Source organism: Bos mutus, chromosome 8, assembly GCF_027580195.1.
Source record: "Bos mutus isolate GX-2022 chromosome 8, NWIPB_WYAK_1.1, whole genome shotgun sequence".
Classification (NCBI taxonomy): Eukaryota; Metazoa; Chordata; class Mammalia; order Artiodactyla; family Bovidae; genus Bos; species Bos mutus.
The window spans coordinates 46,814,269-46,829,471 of record NC_091624.1 but is presented as its reverse complement, the minus strand read 5'-3'; the positions used below and the strand labels follow the sequence as shown (position 1 = coordinate 46,829,471).

Below are 15,203 nucleotides of genomic sequence, written 5' to 3'. Positions count from 1 at the left end.
ATTGCCTGCCAGACTCCTCTGCCCGTAGGATTCTCCAGGTGCATGGAGTGAGCCACCACGCCTGAATGTCCGGTGGACGTTTAGGTGGTTTCCCTGTCTTGGCTGATGTAGACAGTGCTGCAGTGAACATTGGGGTGCATGTATCTTTTGGGGTCATGTTTTTCTCTGGATATATGCCCAGGAGTGGGATTGCAGGATCATATGGTAGCTGTTTTCAGTTTTTAAGGAACCTCCATACTGTTCTCCATAGTTCGTGTACCAGTTTACATTCCTACTAACAGGGCAGGAGGGTTCTCTTCTCTCTACACCCTCTCCAGCATTTGTTGTTTGTGGATTTTTGATGATAGCCATTCTGACTGGTGTGAGGTGATTTCTCATTGTAGCTTTGATTTGCATTTCTCTGATAAGGAACGGTGTTGAGCATCTTTTCACGTGCCTGCTGTCCACCAGTATGTCCTCTTGAGAGACATGTCTATGCAAGGCTTCTGCCTTTTGAGTGGGTGTGTGTTTTGATGCTATTAAGTGTCATAAGCTGTTTGTAAATTTTAGAGACTAATCCCTTATCAGTAACATCATTTACAAATATTTTCTGCCAATCTGTGGGTAGTCTTTTCATTTTGCTTATTGTTTCCTTTGCTGTGGAAAAGCTTTTGAGTTTAAGTAGGTCCCATTTGTTTGTTTTTATTTCTGTTATTCCGGGAGATGGATTGAAGACGTTGCTGTGACTTATGTAATAGTGTGTTCTGCCTGTGTTTTCCTCTGAGTTTTATAGTGTCCGGTCTAACATTGAGGTCTTTAATCCATTTTGAGCTTATTTTTGTGTATGGCATTAAGGAATGATCTTAATTTCATTTTTTCACGTGTGCTGCTTTTTTTTTCCACCTCTATTTTTGAGAGCTGGTTTAGTTGTATCCAAATCCTATCATTCTTGACAACCTTTGTTTCCTTTCTCTTCTTTGAAATACTTAAGTTGCCAATATCCCTTTCTTATAATTCTCTTCTTTTGTATTAGGAAAGAAAATAGTCATCTTAAGTTTCTTTTTTTTTCCATCTCACATTAAGAATCCTTCTTTTTCACAATGATTTAATATTATTTAACTGAATATTTTCTAACCCTTACAAGTCATACATGACTGAGCCCTCGCTTTTATAACATCAAATTTTTCTACTCACTTTTCAGAATAGCTCCAATGTTTTCTCAATTATGAAATAAAGCACAGAGTTGCAAGATCTGTCCATCGGGTCATCTATGTAATATCACTTTCTCCAAATTAGAAAACCCCAAGGGCTGAAGAGGTGATGAAAAGACAAAGCTAGTTCTGTTTTCTCTGAATCTATGATGTTTTAAAAGTAATCTCACTTTCTTCTAATTTACAAGAAAAACCTCTACTTCTGCCTTTATTATGAAGAAAAATCTGAAGAAACATAAAATCGCTAAATCCGATCTCTGAATTGAGGTGACTAGTCTTTAATGCAAGAACAATCCAATCTACAAAACCTCACCCAGAGTATGTTGCGGGCTTGGGGATGACATCTCCCCTCTCTACTTCCTCAGTTCTCTTATCAGTGAAGTTCTCACTCTCAGGAGACTAACTTCAAAAAAACTCAAAAACAAAAACTTATTTCTACAAATTATTTCTCACAATCCTTAATTTAGGAAAAGAAGGAAAAATTTGGAAAGAAGATGAAAATACTTTAAATTTTCTTTGGAAATCATTGAAAAACTTTAACACAAACTTAGCAGATTGCTGAGCCAGAGACAAAGCAGTTCACGTGTAGACATGTCACTTCGTGTCCACCGACAGATTAACAACCCACAAGCATGTGGAGAGAAGCTTCTACACACAAAGATGCACCTTTGGACAGGTGGGCAAGTCTCAAACACGTTCTAATACTGTAACTTGTACCGAGCAGTCATCCAAAGATTCTAGTCTGTATTTATATCAGTTACATGTCATAATAGCAGGACTCTCTCCAATATACACCCTTTATTTTAAATTATGCCACTAGCACTTGGGAAAAAAAGTAATTTATTTGCATTGCTTCCATGTTTCTACTGTAGTGTTAGGACTTGACATAAGCATTATTCTTCTACCTCCTATTTACAGTTCATTCAGAATATTACTACAAATACAGTATACAATTTTAAAAAACTTATGGGGAACTGCAGTTTTCATTTTCCTCACCTCTTTACAGGTTTCTCAAAATCATCCAACGTAAGTGAAAATTTATATGGACATTTTCTGTACACATCTTAAAGGGGCAGAGATTACAGTGATAAAGCCAAAAGAATTCTGCACAAATACAATAAAATACAGAAAACAAAGTATAGATGTTATTTGGGGTACAAATATAAACAATACAGTACCATTTGAGTAATTTAGCAACATAATACTCATAACTTTATAGAAATAAAACTGCAAACCCGGAGAATGCTCTGACAAATATTACACATCATATATACAATGAGGTAAATGTACCTTGGTCTCTTGAGAGGTAATTTAAGTTTAAAGCAATTGACGTTTTGAAGCATCTCCTTGACATATAAAGAAATATCGAACACCCCATTCCATTGGCACAATGTGAAAAAGGGATATCAAAACACAGTTCATGATACTCAATTCACAAATCTTGTTTAAAAATAAAAACATTCACTGAAGTTCTTTTTAAGCTTTAAGAAACTGGTTGAATGTTGTTAACCACTTTTTTTTTTTAAGTTTACAGTTACAAATAAGACTGCATAATAGGGTTAAAGGTTTAAATGTACTGACAATCCTCAGAATGTCTTAGAAGTCCAGCATTTCTAGAGAGGGCCCATGGGAATCGCAGCATTCCAAAACAGACACAAGATGCTGCAGGACACGTCATGAGCTATTTTTTAGAGTCTCAAAAACATCTGAACTGGCATTTTTCTGCCAAGCTGTGACAGAACCATTATTTGGACTCTCACCATCTGGAGCCAGAACACTGCCATGGTCAATAAATAGTTTATTAACAATCAGTCTTTCATTGGAGGGGTAAAAATAAATGCTTGATATGACATGTCTAATGGGATCCTCATGTTGTTTTGAGTTTTAATTAGCACTTCACCATCTTGTTTTACAAAATACTCTGTATGTGACAGTTCTTTAAGGTAGAGGGGGGAAAAAAGGTAACTCAGGCATGAGCAGCAAAATGGCCAAGTGACCACTGAAATTTTTTAAGAATAGAAATTTGGAGTTCTTGATGACCATGGCACTGTATCCTGACTCAAGGCACTTCCTGAGCACTATCATTACAGCATAACTACAGGCTCAGCTCTTTGGACCTTACCCTGTCCTATGGAAGATACAACTGGCCATTGCTTCTGGCACAACTCCCACTGCCAGAGCTACCCTTGCTGCCAGCCCACTCAGAGGCAGGACCAGCAGGAAGGCAGTTTGGGAGGGAGCAAGCTAAGGGTGTGAAGAAAAGACCAGGGATGTCTACACCCCAGTAAGCCGTACGCACCCCTCATCCCCGTTCCTCTGGGGGTACTGACTGACAGACAATCTGCCTGAAGGTATACTTTAGCCAAGTTGAACCTTGGAAAGTGAGCATCTGAAGATAGACAGTATAAACACAAAGGCTTGTGTTTTTAAATATATTTCTCCAGTCAAATTTTTCTGCAGGAATAGCCACAGCAATCATGATCCATAAATATTTTCAGTTACTTTCATTTTCAGTACTAGCCAATTGGAGTTTGTCAAACCATCGTTAGTCGGAAAAAAAAAAATGGAATCAGCTAGAGTAACATGTAAACCCAATTTAGAACTAAATTCCAACTTTTAAAAAGTTCCCTGATTCATCAAAAGTAGATTTCATCCATTTAGGCTGAACAGTAAAACTGTAACTCATTTTTTGACTTAATAAAGAATATCTTCAGCAAAAGTTGATTACCTTATATGAAACTGAGAAATCATGTATCACAACTTTAAATCAGACAAGAACTTTTGGTATGTTCTTAAAATTATATAAAAATAGTTTTAGTGATTATATGCATTGGTCCCCTGGATTTCATAAAGCAGATCTGGTAGGCTTGTAAATGGCCAAAAAAAAAAAGTAAAAGTACCTGATCATAGAGCTAGAGATTATTAAACAGGAAACATAACACAATTATAAAACAAACCTCTCAAACTCATTTGCTTTGATGAAATCATGGTAACTACAGAAAAAACTCAAATTTGGACTCAAAATATTAACCTCTAAACAATATTTTCCCCATGTTGTTTTTAAACACATGAAATTGACACTAAATTCCTATGAAGTATGTCATTCATTCTAAAATTACTTTGGCTTTAAGACCAAATAGTCTTTCAAATTTATTCTATGTATAAGAAATAAGACATTATCAGAATGTAGCTCAGTCAGCATAAATGGCCACTATCTCTTACCAAAATACTGTAAAGGTTATTCTGACCCTTTCATCAGGAAATTGACAGCTCTATAAGGTATGTCTTGCCTCACAGCTATGATAGACTTTCCTCCCTCAGATTAAGATCACAGTGATAAAGAGGACTTTGAAAAATTGTAAAAATCCTGCAAAGACTTTCAGCACTGGAAGTAAAACCAGTTATTATAAGCTACTTTCAACTGAATGTGAGAAGGCCATGACAGATTTACTTTAAACATTTAATTTCACCATAAACATCTGTAAATGGAGAATCTATCCTTGGAATATTCCTTAGCTATCGGTTTCCTAAAAATTGAGGGTGCACCAAATTCACTCCAGAGCCATATAAATTAGGCAGTTGTGATATATGCACAGAGAAGGAAAGACTGAGTTAAAAGCTGCCTTCCTCAAAGTGTAGTGCGACCTCAAAACCACACTGACTAACCTTAGCTACAAAGACAAAGTCCACAGAACAGTGACTCCTACACAACAATGTGACTCTCACACACCTGTTACTATTCAAATTATCAACTACCTTTACCTTCCTAGAAAAAAGCCTATTTAACATTAACCATATTCTAATTTTAAACATAATTCATTTCTTAAAAAAATAACACTGTCTTTGATCAGATAAAGAAAAAAATGGCTTATAGAATGCCACACAACTTTTCACAAGCAGCTAGACAAATTTTCCCTTTTAGAAAAATTCGTCTGTATGCTACAGATTTTAAGTTATTAAAGTACTATAAGCATCAAGAGTGCCACTTGAATTTTTTAAAGTGTACTTAGACAATACAATTAAAATGCAAAAACTTGATGAGAATACTTAATTATGACCATGATAACAATTTACCAATTAATGCCATTTCATTTCTCTAGTGGTTTAAGCACATTTTGGCAGGAGAAAGGCATATTCAGAATGGAAAACCAAAGAACATACCAGAAAAACTCTTCCAGAAAACAAAACAGAATAAGTCTGGGTTATCCAGGTAAATAAACTTTTGAATTAAAACATGACAGATTTAACACACACAGAGACTTTAAGCAATTCTACTCATTTCCATTAGAAAGACACAGAAGTGGCACTTACTGGTATAGTACAATCCCATTTTGAAGGCATGTGATGTTCTGAATATGTGAAAGAACAATAATATACAAAATACAATTGCATAAATTATGTTCCTCACTACTATATGAGGTCATTTTTAGACTCAAGAGTTTATAAGTGTTAGTTTTAAGATCCTGAAAATTATAGAACAGTACATTCAAAGTCTAAATCAAAGAAACTCTTTAGTGGTTCAGAATCCTCTGAGAATGTACTAACCAGGAGAAATCACTTTCTTTAAAAATAAGAAAAGTTTCATATAACTCAGCCATCCAGCTCCTTTACCCTTAAAGATGATCTTCAGCACAGCAGTTACCTAAAGTTAAGACCAGCAATCGTTTAAAAAAACAAGTTTTGTGTTAATAAAAAATAAAGGTAGACTACACAACATTTTGTAACTGTCCTGGGAAAGAAGCATTCATAGTGCACAGAAAGGAACCCACATGGCGGTTTCCTGGGTCTGAAGAAATCCTGGGATGTTTTAGTTCACCTTGTTACATCATCGTAAAAGGAAGCAATATCCTTCTGTTCCCTCTCAGTGAGGTAGAACAACTGACCTCCCAAATTAAAACCCAGGAGCAGATCTGAAGAAGAAGTAGAGTTCAGGCAAAGCCACAGAATTTACATTTTGATGCCTTCCTGCTGACTGAGTTGTGACAATGTTTTCTTAATCCGCAAAGCTGTAAGCCTAGCTGCTCCATTGGCATACCAACATTCTCTCATAATTTTAGCCATTACTCTCAAGGCCTACAAGAAAAGAAAAGAAAGATCATTAATGCATGCACCACTTTTCAACGACCTGGATAATAATCTTTACCTGTAAATTTTCTTTTTAAACGACATACAAGTATTTCTGTTTCAGCATTATTTGTAATAGCAAATGAGTAAAGACGACCTAAATTCCCATCAGCAGGATACTGGTGCCAGCAGCTGGAAAGCAGATGGACAAGGGAGGATTTACTTAGCAGCCTGAGAAAGCTGAATCCTCAAATAGAGCTGTGCAAAGCAAAGAGGGAACCTGACTCACATGAAATGGCCCCCAAAACTGAGGAATTAACTTATATCCTGTATCCCTGGGGTGAAGTTCAGGGTAAAAACAGAATCAGCCAAAGAAGCTAGAAACCCAGATACCTGCCCTGCCCCAACTTCACACAGCTGGGTGACCATCCCACCCCAGCCCAACAGAGGACAAGAGATTTCAATCTGAGAGAGCAGCACAGATTCCCATCTTGGGGAAAGGGCAAAATTCCACACTGACAACACACTAAACGCTAAGACAATAAACTTTCTCCCCAGAACATGGCCAGTGACTTCACATACTCCTCCAGGTAGGAGACCAGAAGAGTCTTCAGCCCAAGAAAAGCCTAAAGAGAGGGACATCAGTGGTTCCCCAAGGAAGCAATCCAGTTACTTCACCCTCAGACTGAAGTTGACGATAAGCTCCATTCATGTGCACAAAGCTTCCCATCAGCTTTCAGTGCTGCTTTTATACAGAGTATGAACTTGATCAACATTTCAGGAAAGTAATATGAAATGCAGAAACTGACACAAACAGAAAAAAACACCTTGGAAAAAACAAAAGGTGTACAGAAGACAATATCAACAATCCATCATTAATACCTTCAAAGAGATAAAAGAAAATACTGATACTGGACTTACCAATACTTTTTTGGGTTTTGTTTGGTTTGGGGAAAGTTTTATAGAACTACAAAATAAACCTGAATAATAATAATAAAACCAAAAGATAAAAGCAGATTCCCAGAAAGTTGAGAAAAGAAAACAAAGAGATGGGTAATAGGAAGGAAAACACAAGAAAATCAGAATGCCTGTTCAGGATGTCTACATTCATAACCAGAGTTGAAGAAAACAGAAGAAAATGGAAGGGAACACGTGAGGAAAATTTCCTAGAAATGAACACTTGTTTTCAGGTAAAAATGACCAAGGGTTCAGGACATGCATAAAATCATCCAGCAAACTGAGTGCCATAATCCAGATACCATCCTACATGTATCTAGTAGGATACACTAACAGACACAGCAGCGAAATAATAGACAACATCTCTGCTCTCATAAAGCTTACATTGTAGAGGGCTAAAGCGAATAATAAATAAGGAAAATGCATGGACTGTCAGTGGTAAGTGCTAAGGAGAAACATCATTTAGGGAAGGAGATAAAATATGCCAGGGGAAAAAGTGTTATTTTAAATAGATGGACAGGTAATGACTCACTGACAAGGTAATATCTGAGCAAAGAGCTGGAAGAGGAGGATAATGAGCAAACCAAGAAACATGAAGACATGGGATTCAGAAAGGCAGTCACCACAAAAGAGGCAAGAGAGATCACAGGTGAAAGGTAAGGGATATCCTGAGCCAGCTTTCCAGATTGGAAAAGGTCAGAGGGCTCTGAAAAACACTTCTGTAGGTATCCTATCAGTTTCAAATTCTCGATGCGTTTCAGCTACTGATGGGAGATTTGTAAAACCCGAGAAAAGTGAAAGATTAAGTTAGTGATACAAAACTAGCTAAATGACACTGATGGCATTCATTCAACATGCTGTGACAGTAATTTCAACTTGCATGTATGTTTTTAACGTTAACTACTAACTTTCCTTCGTGCTTAATTAGCCATCTGTTTAATATTAATTTGCTCTAATTTGCTTATTGAATGAGTGCATGAATAATTCCAGTTTGTAGTATCAAGATGAAATTTTTCAAAGACAAAATCTAGCCCAATTTCATTTGTTAAACATGCAGGTTCTGTGAGCACACAAAATAAATTTTGTCTGGGCCTGCATACTTGATTTCATTAGAGATAGCCAAGGAACTCTCTTGATCTCACAGGTATCTAATGAAGTCTGCTGCTGCTAAGTCACTTCAGTCGTGTCCGACTCTTAAGATGTAAGATAAACTACTTAAGTGAACAGCGTTTTATTCTTCCTAAACTACCAAACATCAACTCTAAAGGGAAATGCTTTGCTTTACCAATATTATAATAGTATCATAATAATAGTGGTTGTTAACGCAGTTGTGCCTGACTTTTTCTGACTCCATGGAATGCAGCACGCCAAGCTTCCCTGTCCTTCACTATCTCCCAGAGTTGGCTCACATTGATGTATATTGAGTCACTGATGCCATCCAACCATCTCATCCTCTGTCACCTGCTTCTCCTCCTGCCCTCAATCTTTCCCAGTATCAGGGTCTTTTCCAGTGAGTCAGCTCTTCACATCAGGTGGCCAAAGTATTGGGGCTTCAGCTTCAGAACCAGCCCTTCCAATGAAAATCCAGGGTTGATTTCCTTTAGGATTGACTTGGTTTGATCTCCTTGTTCTTCAAGGGACTCTGAAGAGTCTTCTTCAGCACCACAGTTCGAAACTATAAATTCTTAGCACTCAGGCTTCTGTGGTCCAACTCTCACATCCATACATGACTACTGGAAAAACCATAATTTTGACTATACAGACCTCTGTTGGCAAAGTGATATCTCTGTTTTTAATATGTTGTCTAGGTTTGTCATAGGTTTTCTTCCAAGGAGCAAGCATCTTTTTTAATTTCATGACTGCAGTCAACGTTCACAGTGATTTTTGAGCCCAAGAAAATTGTCTTTCACTGTTCCATTGTTTCCCCACCTATTTGCCATGAAGTGATGATACTGGATGCATGATCTTAGTTTTCTGTATGTTGAGTTTTAAGCCAGCTTTTTCACTCTCCTCTTTAAGCTTCATCAAGAGGCTCTTTAGTTCCTCTTCACTTTCTGTCATTAGGGTGATGTCATCTGCATATGAGGTTATTGATATTTCTCCTGGCAATCTTGATTCGAGCTTGAGGTTCATCCAGCCCAGCATTTTGCGTGATGTACTCTGCATATAAGCTAAATAAGCAAGGTGACAGTATACAATCTTGACAATACTCCTTTCCCAATTTTAAACCAGTTTGCTGTTTCCATGTCTGGTTCTAAGTGTTGTTTCTTGACTGCATACAGGTTTCTCAGGAGGCAGGTAAGGTGGTCTGGTATTCCTATCTCTTTCAGAATTTTCCAGTTTGTTGTGATCCACATAGTCAAAGGCTTTACTGTAGTCAATGAAGCAGAAGTGTTTTTTTTTGGAATTCCCTCGCTTTTTCTATGATCCAACAGATGTTGGCAGTTTGATCTCTGGTTCCTCTGCCTTTTCTATATCCAACTTGTACATCTGGAAGTTTTCGTTTCACGTACTGTTGAAGCCTAGCTTGAAGGATTTAGAGCATTATCTTACTAGTATGTGAAAAGAGTGCAACTGTGTGGTAGTTTGAATATTCTTTGGCATTGCCCTTCTTTGGGACTGGAATGAAAACTGATCTTTTCCAGTCCTGTGGCCACTGCTGAGTTTTCTAAATTTGCTGGCATACTGAGTGCAGCACTTTAACAACATCCATCATCTTTTAGGATTTGAAATAGCTGGAATTCCGTCACCTCTACTAGCTTTGTTTGTAGTAATGCTTCCTAAGGTCCACTTGACTTCACACATCAGGATGTCTAGCTCTAGGTGAGTGATCACACCATCCTGGTTATCTGGGTCATTAAGACCTTTTCTGTAGTTTTTCTATGTATTCTTAATACCTTCTACTTCTGTTAGTAAAAGTTAGCAATTAAGGATAAATTAAATAACATTTTTCTTATAAATTCTTTAAAAGTATAACTACAAAAATATTTCTAAAACTTTCTGTAAAGAGCTGGGGTTGAAAAGCTCAGATACTGCTGAAAAGCAGTTTCCACAAATTCCTGATGAACAGTCAAATGAGCAGTGAAATGAATAAAATATAAAATCATCTGAACCATCTTCACAATCATCCAAATCCCTTATTTTACAAAAAGGCATATTAAGGTCCCAAGAACTGAAGTGCTTTGGAGAAGTCAGCCTCTGAAATATATGGTAGCCAGGATCTACAATATAGGCCTCCTGATTCCAGCCAGCACACAGCCCACTGTTCTGGGCAGCCCTGGTTGAAAGGTAGCTTTAAAAAAAAAAATTATTTATTTTTTGGCTGTGCTTGGTCTTCACTGCTGTGCTTGGCTTTTCTCTACTTGTGGCGAGCAGAAGCTACTCGCTAGTTGTGGTACTTGGACTTCGCGTTGTGGTGGCTTCTCTCGTTGCAGAGCCACAGGCTCTTGGGGCATGTGGGCTTCAGTAAGCTTCAGCTCCCGGGCTCTAGAGCTCAATAAGTTGTGGTGCATGGGTTTAGTTGCTCTGTGGCCTGTGGGGGTCTTCCCAGATGAGGGATTGAACCTGTGTTAACTGCAATGACAGGCGGATTCTTCACCACTGAGCCACCAGGGAAAGCCAGGAAGCTTTAATTTAAAATGCAGGAGCCTTGTTTCACTGGCAGATCTAAACACTGTTCTAATAAACTGATGGCCACTAAAAATGTTCCATCGCCTTTGCAATGTACTTGAAATTGAACATAAAAATCAAATTATTCTGTTTTTACTCATTGATTTAATTAGCTATGAAAAATAAAGGAATGGGAATTCTTACTTCTGTTTTCCTTAAAGAAAAGTAGCAAATTTCCACATACTAACCAGAAGCAGTTTAGAAAACTGTATAATATCCAAAATAAATACTCACTTCACAGCTCTGCCATCTGTTTGGAATATTTGGCCTTAACTTCTGTTCACAAACAACTTTTCTCATTTCTTCAACTGATGGATCGGAAGGTACAAGATCATAATAAGGCAGCTGGTAATCTTCATGTATTCCTACATTGGTAAAGAATTTAAAAAAAACCTATTTTGAAAGGTTTATTCAGATAATGTCAGAACAATCTTTGACCAGACAGAAAAGGAACAGCTGGAAATCCTGTTACAGTGTCCCATTACTAAAACAGGTAAGTGGAACAGCCTGCTCTCTCTTATCCATGTCTGCATCAACAACCCACCTCCTTGAGTCAGTACTGAGCCCACACTTTGAAACTAAATTCTGCAATATAATCAGCAAAGGCTATTTTAATAATGGTTAACTATGAGTTGTGATGACCAGATAGACATTTTCTCTTAGAGCCCCAATGTTCGAGAAATGAAAGCCTTTATTCTGCAAGTGCACAGCCTCACCTGGTAAAGGGAAGTACACTCTCACTAAGGTGTGAATCCTACATGGCAAGCCTGAGGTGCAAGTCCCTTCCTCTACTTGTGTCTGTTAATAACCTGTCCTATTTGCTACTCCACCCCTCACTGCCTCAGAAACCTGAGGCCCTAGTCTCAGGTGAGCCTAGGTTCTCAAGGATAAGACTGTTTCTCAAGTAAACATTGAAAGTTCTCAATCTAACACAAATGTACTTTAAAAAGTAATGCAGTGACAGTCTATCTGCATTTTGCATATGTAATTTCCACCCTCAAGATGGAGAAAATCACTACAATCTCGGGGTAAAATCAGTTTGACTCTGGTACATGCTAAAAATAGCTTCCTGGGTGGCCTCACAAGCAGTCATTCATTCTAAATATCTATACTGCAAGATAACAAGGGGTTGGTTTCTATTGCTTCCCAAAATTCAAGTGGAACTAGAAAAAGACCACACTGGAATAAAGCTGTGTATTAGGATAAAGCCATGCACAAGGATAAAGCATGTTGTGTCATCTCTCTGGCACTCTCATTGATCACTGGGTAAACAATTTCATTCAATAAAAAAGACAATTCTTAAACAACTTTTGTTTGTGACAATATATTGGGGGAAGGGAGAGAAATTTACCACCAATGGAACATCGTCGAGCTACTTCCCAGAATACTAGTCCCATTGCATAGATGTCAGCACGTTTGAAGGATTCAAAGTGTTTCATATTTATGGAATCATCTAGAACTTCAGGGGCCATGTACCTAAAAAAGAAGTCAGCACTTCATTTTATGCAATAGTAACATTACTTTTTAAACTGTTTCATCATCTTTCTTTTACTCCTGGGTGGGAGGTCAGGGGGGTGGGGAGCAATATTAACTTTGACCTTTCCTCCTTTCACTATGGTTCTGCTGCTTTTTAAATTAAAAAAAAAAAAATTTATTGAAGTATAGTTGAATTATAATATTGCTAATTTCTGCTATACAGCAAAGTGAGTTATATGTATATATACATTTTTTAAAATATTATTTTCCATTATTATTTAGATACTGAATATAGTTCTCTGTCCTGTACAGTAGGATGTTGTTGTTTATCCATTCTATATATAAAATAGCTTAACATCTGCTAACTCCAGCTTCCCACCCCATCCCTCTCCCAACACCCTCCGCTCCAGCAACCACAAGTCTGTTATTTATGTCCCTCAATCCATTTTGCAGATAGGATCATTTGTGTCATATTTTAGATTCCACACATTAATATCATATTTGTCTCTTTCTGACTGACTTCACTTATTATGATAATCTCTCGTTGCATCCATGCTGCAGCAAATGGCACTATTTCATTCTTTTTTATGGCTGAGTTGTATTCCATTGGATATATGCACCACATTTTATCAGCTCATCTGTCAATGGACATTTAGGTTGTTTCCATGTCTTGGTTATTGTGAAATAATGCTGCTATGAATATGGTACATGTATCATTTTGGATTAGTTTTTTCTGGATATATAGCCAGAAGTGGGACTGCTGGACCATATGGTGATTCTATTTTTCTCTTTTTCCACTGTTTTCTGTAGTGGTTGTACCAACTTACATTTACACCAACAGTGTAAGAGTTCCCTTTTCTCCATATTCTCTCTAGCATTTGTTATTTGTACAGTTTTTAATGATGGCCATTCTAACCAGCCACTCACTGCAGTACCTCACTGCAGTTTTTATTTGCATTTCTCTAATAATTAGTGATACTGAACATTTTTTCATGTGCATATTGGCCATTTGTATTTCTTCTTTGGAGAAATGCCATTTTAGGTCTCTTGTCCATTTTTTGATTAAGTTGCTTGGTTTTTTTGTTGTTGTTGAGTTCTATGAGGTATTTACATATTTTGGAAATTATTAAGCCCTTATCAGTTGCATCATTTGCAAATGCTTTTTCTGATTCTGTAGGTTGTCTTTTCCTTTTTTTTAATGGTTTCCTTTGCTGTGCTGAAAGCTTGTAAGTTTGATTAGGTCCCATTTGTTTCTTTACTTCTACTGCCTTGGGAGACTGACTTAAGAAAACACTGGTATGATTTATGTCAGAACGTTTTGCCTATGCTCTCTTGAAGGAGTTTTTGATGTCATGTCTTATGTTTAAGTCTTTAGGCCATTTTGAGTTTATTTTTATGTATGGTGAGAGGGTATGTTCTAACCTCATCAATTTCCACGTGGCTGTCCAACTTCGCTACCACCACTTGCTGAACAGACTTTTTCCCATTGTATATTCTTGCCTCCTTTGTCAAAGAGGCCTTAGGGGTATGGGTTTATCTCTGGGCTCTCTATTCTGTTTCATTGATCCGTATGAATGTTTCTGTGCCAGTACCATGCTGTTTTGATTACTGTATCTTTGTAGTATTGTTTGAAGTCTGGGAGGGTTATGGTTCCTGTTTTGTTCTTTTTCTCCAGGATGGCTTTGGCAATTCTGGGTCTTTTATGATTCCATATAAACTTTAGGGTTATTTGTTCTAGTTCTGTGACAAATGTCATGGGTAATTTGATAGGGATCACATTAAATCTGTAGATTGCTTTGGGCAATATGGCCATTTTAACAATATTAATTCTTCCAATCCAAGACATGGGATATCATTCCATTTCTTTGAGTCTTGTTTCCTTTGTATCCTGCTACCTTGCTGAATTAATTTATCACCTCTAGTAATTTCTGTGTGAAGTCTTTAGGGTTTTCTGTATATATATATATGTACACAGAATCATGTCATCTGCATATAATGACAATTTAAATTTTTCCTTCCAATTTGGATACCTTTAATATCTTTTTCTGATCTGACTGCTGTGGCCACAACTTCCAGTACTACAGTGTTTACTAGAAGAGGTGACAGCGGGCGTCTTTGTCTTGTTCTAGATTTTAGCAGTAGGGCTTTCAGCTTTTCACCTTTGAGTATTATACTGGCTGTGGATTTGTCATAAATAGCTTTTATTATGTTATGTTCCCTCAATACCCACTTTTTTGGTAAAGCGTTTTTGCAATGAATGGATGTTGAATTTTGTCAAATGCTTTTTCTGCATCAATTGAGATGATCGTGTGTTTTTTGTCTGGTTTATGAGGTGTATCACATTGATTTGTATATGTTGAATCACCCTTGTGAACTTGCAATGAATCCCACTTGGTTGTGGTGTATGACATTTTTTTGTGTGCTGCTGGATTCAGTTTGCTATTTTGTTAAGAATTTTTGCATCTATATTCATCAGATATATTGGCCTGTATGTATCTGTTTTGGTGGTTCTTTGTCTAGTTTTGGAAATCAGGGTGATGGTGGCATTATAAAATGCCTTTGGCAGTGTTCCCACCTCTTCAGTTTTTTGGAAGCATTGATATAAATTATTTTCTATGTCTCGTGGAACTCACCCATGAAGCCATCTGGTCCTGGACTTTAGTTTGTTGTAAGTTTTTTAAATTACAGATTGTATTTCACCTCTAGTAATCAGTCTGGTCAAATTATGTGTTTTTCCTTGATTAAATTTTTTGGTGGACTGTATAGTTCTAGAAACTTGTACATTTCTTCAGTTTAGTCACTCAGTTGTGTCTGATTCTTTGCAACCCCATGGACTGCAGCATGCCA

The 15,203-nt window shown here is 37.2% G+C and overlaps 1 protein-coding gene across 5 annotated transcripts in view; it reads right to left on the bottom strand.

Annotated features, from left to right (window-relative positions):
* Positions 1–1,973: 1,973 nt before the first annotated feature.
* The window catches only part of TGFBR1 (transforming growth factor beta receptor 1), a 75,242-nt gene continuing 62,012 nt past the window's right edge, over positions 1,974–15,203 (bottom strand). For all 5 annotated transcript variants that reach the window (XM_070375549.1, XM_070375548.1, XM_070375551.1 and 2 more), the window contains 3 exons: positions 12,232–12,356; positions 11,115–11,245; positions 1,974–6,263 (listed from right to left, as the gene is read on the bottom strand). In XM_070375549.1, coding sequence (XP_070231650.1) covers positions 6,138–6,263; positions 11,115–11,245; positions 12,232–12,356 — 382 coding nt within the window. In that variant the 3' untranslated portion in view covers positions 1,974–6,137. The remainder of the gene's footprint in view (positions 6,264–11,114; positions 11,246–12,231; positions 12,357–15,203) is intronic.